General features: G+C 55.0%; 2 protein-coding genes across 2 annotated transcripts; both read right to left on the bottom strand.

The window, feature by feature from the left end:
• Nucleotides 1-4,927: 4,927 nt before the first annotated feature.
• LOC122382972 lies at nt 4,928-7,927 on the bottom strand. Its single transcript, XM_043368979.1, has one exon. The coding sequence runs from the start codon at nt 7,925-7,927 to the stop codon at nt 4,928-4,930; it is 3,000 nt and encodes a 999-aa protein (XP_043224914.1).
• A 118-nt stretch (nt 7,928-8,045) lies between these two features.
• LOC122382953 lies at nt 8,046-8,817 on the bottom strand. The gene is made up of 2 exons (XM_043368947.1): nt 8,146-8,817; nt 8,046-8,073 (listed from the first exon to the last, which is right to left on the bottom strand). Exons 1-2 carry the CDS (start codon nt 8,815-8,817, stop codon nt 8,059-8,061), a joined length of 687 nt encoding a protein of 228 aa, XP_043224882.1. The 3' UTR covers nt 8,046-8,058.
• Between the last annotated feature and the right edge of the window lie 535 nt (nt 8,818-9,352).

Below are 9,352 nucleotides of genomic sequence, written 5' to 3'. Positions count from 1 at the left end.
CCTCTTCCCAGAACTACTCACTGTACAAACAATTGTCACTGATAGATTAGTTTGAATATAATTCGAATTTCTATTTTAAATGGCGTTTGATGTTTCTAAATACATAGGCAGATTCGTTATCGAAATGAGAGCGAATCGCGTCGTGTGTGAGAGGATGAAACCGGTTTTTCGAATATGCGCCACGTGTTGGTGGTCCCGGCTGGCAGGGACAGAGTTCTCTACCTGGGAGTTCCCTGACTCTGGCGCACATGCGTAGGTAGGGGGGAGTGGGAACCACCTCTCGGCCGCCGCCAAGAGTGGACTGGGCGTGTGACGAGTGGACTGGGCACCCCGTTCCCTGGCGGGTTAGGTGTTCTATATACCCTGGGTGTTCTGGCGTGTAGCTGGGGGACGCCGCACCGGTCGAGTGTGACCCCTCACGTAGACGAGCTGGCCGGCGCGCAGGGGCGGACCGCTCTCGGGCCGAGCCGCTGCATAACAGATTAACACCATTTGCAATGTTGATGAGGCGCGCACAAGGCCTCGGCACATCGGATCCCAATGGTGAGTGGCTGGTGCGCGGCGCCACCGCACTGTGTCGCCGCCGAGCCCCGTTACTCTCAGACCTCGGACGCAGCGGCTGACGCCGACCGCGACAGGTATTTTCTCCGGTAGGGTGCTGGGTGGCGCTGAATGCTGATCGCATTAGTTTCTGACTGGCGAGGTATTAAATGGTCGAGGATCAGCCGCGCTGCTAGCCTGTCACTTCGTGATTATGTCCTTACCGGTTAATGCCACCGCTTGTGTTCTGAGAGCATTGTTGTGCCGGTGGTATGTACTCATACACGTTTTGTGGTCTCTCACGAACGACATCATTACGTAATTGTCGATAAAACGTGTAACACGTATCCAAGTCACCAGACCATAAGTTCATATGTCTTTCGTCCTGCTGAAACAATTCTGAGATGGGTTAGAACCAGGGGCGTCGCCGACGGGGGGGTCGGGGGGGGTCGTGACCCCCCCACTCTTGAAAACTGGGGGTGTCGACCCCCCCACTTTTTGCGATGCTGAGTATGCTTTTTTAGCTTTTATGTCAGTGAAGCAGGCGTCAGCAACACCACCAAGTACATCAGATTCAGAATCGCTTCAAGAGCTCCCTAAAGCCAATTAGCCAATTACCTAAAGTTCAATTAGCTGTGGGCGGGGAACACCAGCACAACAATATTTTTAAGTGGCCAGTGGCCACCATTCTAGTACCTTTTTATCCCTCAAAGGATTGGACGCGCCAAAACTGCCCCGAGCGTTCGTCTGATCGTTTAAAAAAATGGTCGCAGTCGATTCGTCGGATCAGTACCTAACTACAAAACTACAAACTAGCCTCAGCCCCATGGCTATCGGCACAACTAGCTGTACAGTGCACATGTAGGGGAAAGGGAGTCAGATGAAACCGTCTCGGGCTTTCGCAAAAAAGTCGCGCAAAAGGAGCCGATTGCAACGAAACTTCCGGTGCGCTCGTGTTAATCACCTACTTAAAAATAAATCGATATCCCTGATTCGAATAAAGATGACCTTGGTTCACTTTTTCATAACATGCTTTTAATTTAGGTAAAGGATAGTTTTTGGAGCTGATTTTGAACTTAGCGCCCATCTGAACATTTAAGAAGTAGTTGTGTTGCTTATACATATGTATAACATGTTAGGAAGCAATGGGTGGTGGTCATCCACTATTAGGTACTGGTCGATCTGACCTGACCTGACCTGATCTACCCCAAATGCATGGAGTCATCATCTTCGTTCAAAACTAAGATAACATTCGTAATCAGAACCTCGAAAACCATCACAACTTACATTCGCAAAATTCTAGCAGGTCCCGAGTTTCCCTATGTACGTATTGGCGATGACCTGAGTCCTGAGATGACCCGAAACCTTGTAAATGGGTATCATCGGCTTTCTCTCGTCACGGGCAGCATGCTCTTTTTTCCGCAAACCTCTAGATCGATCAGGGGTCGAAAGCATACATCAGCGTTACTTTAGTATACGTTATAAGTTAGCGACTGGGAGCCCACCAATAGAAGGGCTACAGTGAAGCAGAAAACATATTTGATAGCTCTTTCAACGCTCTTTCGCTAGCTTCGGGTCAGATTTCATCTCAGGTCTATGTTTTGCCCATAGAAGGCAAACAGCTAACTGGACAGATTCTGCCGAAACATTTGCTTTGCAATAACTTTAGATTCCGTGAGTTTGTATGGTACTTACATATGTTGTCTTGTCACCACTGTGTTTATCTCTTTGAGACACGTCACATGAGTTAAAATTTGACCATTCAGAATTAACGTTAAAACGACCTCAGGTCAACGTTATGTCCTGATCGAAAAAGGACCTCCTGCTGCATATGAATGGATCCGTGTTGTTGAGCTGAACTACGAACACCTTCCAGGTGCTGTCATCGCTCTACCGCGTCTTCGTCAAAAGTTGTAGAAAAAAAAAATGCTGGTGGCCATCGATGGACATTTCCACTAATGACCTTTCGAGTCATCACTCGCCATAAGTTGCACCCTGTCCCTGGCAATGATGAGCTGATTTGTCACGGCTCCAAAGATATTTTGCGTTTCTGACGAACTTTTTCAAAGCAGGAGGCATTCGTGCTTTTTATAATTTCTCATTATTTTCTAATGATGAGGTCACGTATTTGACCTGCCTCCATTGCAGATCATAGATGTAAATCCTCAGAATCATGAATTGCTGACACGTATAACCCCATACATTAGGTATACAGTGTACCAAATTTCGAAGTTATGGGAGAAAAGCTACAAGAATGGCGAGAGGGGAAAGTTTGATAGAGGTATACCGTATAACTGAACTTGACATGGCGACCTGACCTTAAGTGACCAGTGATAATTTTTACGCAAGTGATGTAGGTAGGTATACCTACCTAATAGGTTATACCAAATTTCGCGGCGCTGCGCGCCGCTTTGTTACACGCGCACACATGCACATACGCACGCACAAAACTGGGAAGTGTGGCAAAAAAAAAAACACCCCTACCCATCGGGTGAAGACTAGAAACCCGACCCCCCCCCCCCCCACTCAAAAATCCGTGGCGACGCCCCTGGTTAGAACGACCAACTGGTAAAGGTCACGTCACGTTCCGTTCATTTCTTCTCACGACAGCTTTAAAGCAACAATCATTGCAAGTCCCGTCACCATGACTTGGCATTTGTTAACCCTCGCCCGCACATGGGGGGGGGGTTGCCACCCCCCCCAGGCAGTCTTTCTGCTCTGCACTCAACATTTTTAGAGCTAGAAGGCTGATTTTTCGTATAGCTGCTCGTCTATCCTTTCTTGATGTCCACTGAAAATTTCAAGTTTCTGTGATTTTTGGTTTCGGAGATATGACCTTGTTTTTCAGGTCATGTCGTGACCCAAATGGCCAATTCTCAACATCTTGCGTTTGCCATGGGCCTTGTGAGCTTTTGACACCCTGATTTCGGCCTTTTTTGCCAGTCTTACCTCCCACATATCATGGAACATGTTGTTCGACGATGTACAGGGGTCAAGGTCAGGGTCAAGGTCAACCTAGGTCATCTAAGATAATTGCGTTTTAGGCAAGCTGAATTTACTTTTTGTGAAGTTTTTTGACTGCATTTTTGGTAAAAGCTTCTCAGATCATGATTTCATGTGATATGGACCCAAAAACAATCGGTGCACACATCAGTATACACACAGACACACACAGACATACAAACACATATAATTGACCTTGACCTAACTTGACCTGAAATGACCTCAGCAGCAAAATTCTGGTCGGATAGTGTGACAAAGAGGTTCTAGCTGGCTTGGCACCAGAAAACAGCATCGTCATCGGTATTTGATAAGCAGCGCACTTGATATCCAACGGTGACCCAAAACAGCAACATTTTTTAGTTTGACCTGACCTGGAAGGTCAATGACTGACCTGAGAAGGTAAAACTGGGTATCATTGGATTCGTCTCTTCCCAAAGAATCTTTCTGGTCTTTACTGCTAAGCTCTATCTCCAACAGGAACGAAATGGCGCGGGGGGGTGGCAACCACCCCCCCCCCCCATGTGCGTTCTAGGATGGGAAAATGGCATGTGCGGGCAAGGGTTAAGTTTCATCGTAGTGGCTCGAAAACAGCGTTGAACTGGGCTCGACAAAGGTCCTATTGTCCTAAACTGCATTGGAATGTGCTGATTCCGGAAATTGCGGGACATGTTCGAACAGCCCATAAACCCTTGAACTTTGTAGGCATTTTTAATTTTGCTTTGATGTTTGCCGAGATATTTGTGTTAGATACATTCCATTTCATTTAAGTAACGTCTGAATATAACGTCTGGTACTTATTCGACCGTTTTGAGCGTACGTTGCTACGGAAACTTTGTCTTGACATCTGAACTTCTGCAGTTGTGTTGTGTTGACATCTGCACTTCTGCAGTTGTGTTGTGTTGACATCTGCACTTCTGCAGTGCTTATTCGTCGTTTTCACGACGGGCTATCCGGCGAGTGCACGTAATTTGACCAAATATGCACCTAATCTCTTTTACAGCAAATATCTTTATTTTATGAATTTATTTCAGTGTTTTAATCGATGATACTCTCTGATAATATGACAAAGCAGGCATATAAGCAAATAATGCAACCCTAGTTGATAGCTACTAAGAGACTGTAGTAATGCAAAAAGTCCAGTACACTCAGATGCCTCTATTCACACCCGTACCCGCTCGTGTCCCGGAGCGCACTGCCCGGCTTCACCACATTAGCCTAGATCATACCTCTGTACACGTCATATCACGTCATATCACGTCATTCTGAACCCTAGACAAAGGCTGATCAATTTCTCCCTCCGCCGACTCACCGTCGCCATAAGACCCTGGCTCGCAATACGACGCGCACCATCATCGCTCGAACCACGCAATGACTAAGACACAGACTACACCTCACCCTGATCCTCAAGATCATCACTTCCGCTGCTGCTGTTTAACGCATCAATCGGCACCACGTGGCCGAAGAAGTCAGGCGGCCGCCGATTACGCTGACCTCGGCGCACCACCCTTTCGCCGCTGTCGCTCTCAGACCGGCCGCATTCACCACCCGCATCATCAGCCTCCTCCACCGGGCGCCCCGGCGCGCCATCGCCCTCATAACCGAATGTCATGACGATCGGGGACCCGGCACGGTCCTCCTCCGCTTCCTGTGGGCCCCCGCTGCCCCGGTCGGGGGTCCGAGGGCCTGCTGCTGGTCCCCCGGTGTCACCGCAGTGGCGGAGGTCTCTGATGTGCCAAGGCACGCCGCCCACTTCAACCACCTGCGGCGACACCACGCCAGACACCGTTCCTCGAACCGACCGCTCGGTGCAGCGGGTGCCCGGCCGCCTCACCCACACGGCGTCCCCCACCTGGAAGTCGCCCTCCCGCCGGGCTGGCGGCCGTCCTATCACGGCCTCCTCGGACGCTCCGGCGGTAGCTCTTTGTCTCACGGCGTCCCTCACAGGGTAGCGGTAGATGCCGTTGGCGGGCGCCTCAGCCGCCGTCCCGCCGTCACGGGGCGTGATATTGTACAGGTGCACGGCCTCTCCGATGCCACACTTCTTCCGCGCCGCGATCACTTTGACACTGCGGTGGTTCCGCTCCACGATGGAGTTCCCGCTGGGGCGATGCACTGCGCGGAAACGCAGCAGCACTCCCCAGCGGGCAGCGAAAGCGGCGAACTGACGACTGCGGAAAGCGGTGTCGTTGTCCGCCAGAAGCTCAGCCGGTGCGCCTCGCTCCGCGAACACTTGTTCGAGTTCACTCGTGACTGTCGCCGCGTCCGACCGCCGCAGCAGCCTCCACACACAAAACCGTGACGGGCCACAGTCTATCACCGACAAGTAGGACTGACCACCGTAGTGCGTGACATCGATGGCCAGCCGGTCCCACGTCCCCTCCACAGCCAGCGACCCGTGCCTCCAGGTCACCGGCGCCGGGTCAACCGCGCGGCAGACGTCACAGGCCGTCACCACTTCCCTGACCACTTTCCGGGAAATCGACGATGACACATCCCGACGCGCGAAATACAGCGTTCGTCGGACACCCGGGTGACCCGCCCTGACATGTACGTCAGTGACGGCCTGTCGGAAGTCCACGGTAACGGCGCCGCCGCCGTCTCCCACTTCCGATCCAACCACTGCCGCTGCTGCCACTGGCTGTCCATCGCTCGGCCGCTGGTCCGCTGGCTGCGAGTCCTGACGCAACCACAGGGACGGCACTCGGGTCAGCGTGTCCGAACGGTTCTGAGACGAGCGGACTAGAGACACGGTGAGAGAAATGCCCAGCTCTGCGACCAGCTGCCTGATGACGTCGACCCGCCGGCGGATAAGCATCTCTCCATGTGCCTTGGTTCGCAGTCTCGCGCGCCCGCTCAGAGCGTCGCTGACCCACCGGTGAACAGTGGCGGAGTCCGTCTTCAGCTCGATGGTCTTCATGTCCCACGCCAGGGCCAGGTTGATGCCCCGCACGGCGGCGTCGAGCTCCGCCATGTTGATGTGGGTGGCCTCGTCCCGGCGGAGCCAGCACGCGTCCTCGATGACGTCACCTCCCTCGCTCTCCAGCACGACGCCGGCGGCTATCGAGCTGGCGTCCGTCCACAGTACGGCGCGGTGCCCAGTCACGCACCACTGCCCACGGGCCGGGTCCTCGCTCGCCAGTCGCTCAGCCACGTGCTTCAGCTGTTCCCGCAGGGCCGCGTCGTGTGTGACGTCATCCCACCCGCGTGTGAGAGAGTTGACACGACGCTTCAGCCACGCTGTCGCTGGTCTCAGCCAACCGCAGACCGGCAGGTGCGCCACGATACGACCACACCATGAAAACACGGAGCGCCGCGTCATTGCCGCGGGCGGTGAGCCGACTGGGTTGTCACGCCTCCAGGCCAGCCCACCCCCGACTGGCTCCACACGCAGTCCCAGCAGCCGCGCTCCGTCCGCAGCCCGCTCCGGCGGCTTACACTGGAGCCCATAGCTCGCGAAGTGGGCGATCACGCGCTCCGCGCTCACCACGTCCTCATTGACGCACAGATCGTCGACGTACGGTATGACGGCGCCCTGCATCACTGGGTCCTGTTGCAGCACCGTCCGCACCACCGCCTTCATGATGAGAGGCGCGACGTTGAGCCCGAATCCGACACGGGTAAGAGCGTACCTTTGGCCATCAATCACGACTGTCTGAAACGGCCACAGCCGACGATCGGTCCTGAGCTGCAAGTACGCCCTCTTCAGGTCGACGACGGCGACGTTGGCCCCGTGCCGCCGCCATTTCCTCAGCGTGTCGGCACATACGTCAGCGTCGGCCGTGTGTGCCTCCACATGGCTGTTGAGCTCGCGGCAGTCTAAGACTGGTCGTACTTTAGTCTTGTTCTGCTGTTCAACAGCCATGAGAGGGATCAGCCCGCGCGGCGGCCCGTCCACCGTCTCGTCGTACGGCTCCAGCCAGCCGTTGTCGATCCATGTACGGAGTTCAGCATCAAACTCCTGCCGTGCCTCGGCCGGCACGCCGTACTGGGGGACACCGTTCCTCAGGCACCCTGGCTCCGCCCCGTTCCGCCACTTCCACGCCACCGTCCAGTGTTGACTTTTCGCGTCATAAGTGACCGTGAAGTCTCGCTCTTCCACGGTCAACGCCGGGGGCGTCACGGCGCTGCATCGCGGCGGCACCCCTCCCGGGCCCGGCACGGCCACGTCGGGCCTCTCGCTGGCACCGAACACCACATCGTCCGCCGCCCGCACTGTCACCCCGCCCAGCGCCGCGATGCCGGTCATCCCCACCAGCATATCCACGCCCAGTGGTTTGTCCGGCACTACCACGGCGCTGAGCGTCACCGCGGGCCCGCCGCTCTTCAGCTGAACCGCCACCTCCGTTACTCCGCTGCTTGGCAGCCGGGACCCGTTGACGGCCATTACAGTCACGCCGCACCGTCTCCAGCTCGCGCAGCACGACTCGTGGATGATGGTGCAGCTGCAGCCCGAGTCGATAACAGCCACTCTGCGCTGCCCATTCACCAGCAGCTGCACCGTCGGTAGCGCGCCTCTTACTCTTGGGCTGCCCGAGAGGAGGTTGGCGCAGACACCGCCTCTCCTGACGCGTTTCCCGGCATCCGTTCCGGGCAGCGTGCCGCGGCGTGTCCTGGCTGCTCGCACCGGAAACAGATGATGTCCGCTCTCCTCTCCGCCCGGCAGTCACGAGCGAAGTGACCGGCTCGACCGCAGCGGTAACACCGTGATGACGCCGGCGTGTGGCGGGAACGGGCCGGCGCAGCGGCGGCAGCGGCTGCAGCGACGGCATTCTCTGCCATCAGCGCCCGAGCCCGCTCCACCAGCTCGGCCAGCGTCAGGCTCTCCATGCGGCAGCCGGCCCTCAAGGTATGCCTCGCCGCATCCGGGAGACCGGCCACGAAGCCGCACATCAGCGCCGTGTCGCCGAGCCCGCCGAACAGGGAGGCCAGCCGCCGCAGGTCTGCCAGGTAGACGTCGACGCTCTCGCCGACACGAAGTCTTCTCGCCGTGAACTCCTCGTACGCCTGGAACTTATCCACAGCGAACGCCCGCAGCAGGGCAGCTTTGACGGCAGAGTACTGCAGCTTCTCCTCGGGCTTCAGCTGCTGGTAGACGCTGAAGGCTCCGCCGGTCAACCGCAGGGGGACGACGGTTTGAATGTCGGACACTCCGCGCAGCTGACAGACGAGCTCCGTCTTATCCAGCCACTCTTCCACAGAGGCGTTACCGCCATCGAACTCGGGGATTAGCCGCATGTCCAGCGCCGAACTTGCCACAGCGCTTTCCTGTGACATGGTTGCCGAAATAGCTTGTAGTAATGCAAAAAGTCCAGTACACTCAGATGCCTCTATTCACACCCGTACCCGCTCGTGTCCCGGAGCGCACTGCCCGGCTTCACCACATTAGCCTAGATCATACCTCTGTACACGTCATATCACGTCATATCACGTCATTCTGAACCCTAGACAAAGGCTGATCAATTTCTCCCTCCGCCGACTCACCGTCGCCATAAGACCCTGGCTCGCAATACGACGCGCACCATCATCGCTCGAACCACGCAATGACTAAGACACAGACTACAGAGACACAGGCCGTTTTCACGACGGGCTATCCGGTGAGTGCACCTTATTTGACCAAATCTGCACCTTATCTCTTTTACAGCAAATATCTGTATTTATGAATTTATTTCAGTGTTTTCATCGATGATAATCTCTGATAATATGACAAAGCAGGCATATAAGCAATTAGTGCAACCCTAGCTGATAGCTAGTAAGAGACACACTGAACCTGATTTTATCAAATCTGCACCTAATCTGCACCAAACGTGCA

Source organism: Amphibalanus amphitrite, unplaced genomic scaffold (assembly GCF_019059575.1).
Source record: "Amphibalanus amphitrite isolate SeventyFive unplaced genomic scaffold, NRLGWU_Aamphi_draft 000151F_arrow, whole genome shotgun sequence".
Lineage (NCBI taxonomy): Eukaryota > Metazoa > Arthropoda > Thecostraca > Balanomorpha > Balanidae > Amphibalanus > Amphibalanus amphitrite.
This window is presented reverse-complemented; position numbering and strand designations above follow the sequence as displayed.

What these genes read in the sequence shown, in the direction of transcription:
- LOC122382972 (XM_043368979.1), bottom strand. Translation starts at nt 7,927, where the DNA reads ATGGCCGTCAACGGGTCCCGGCTGCCAAGCAGCGGAGTAACGGAGGTG.
- LOC122382953 (XM_043368947.1), bottom strand. Translation starts at nt 8,817, where the DNA reads ATGTCACAGGAAAGCGCTGTGGCAAGTTCGGCGCTGGACATGCGGCTA.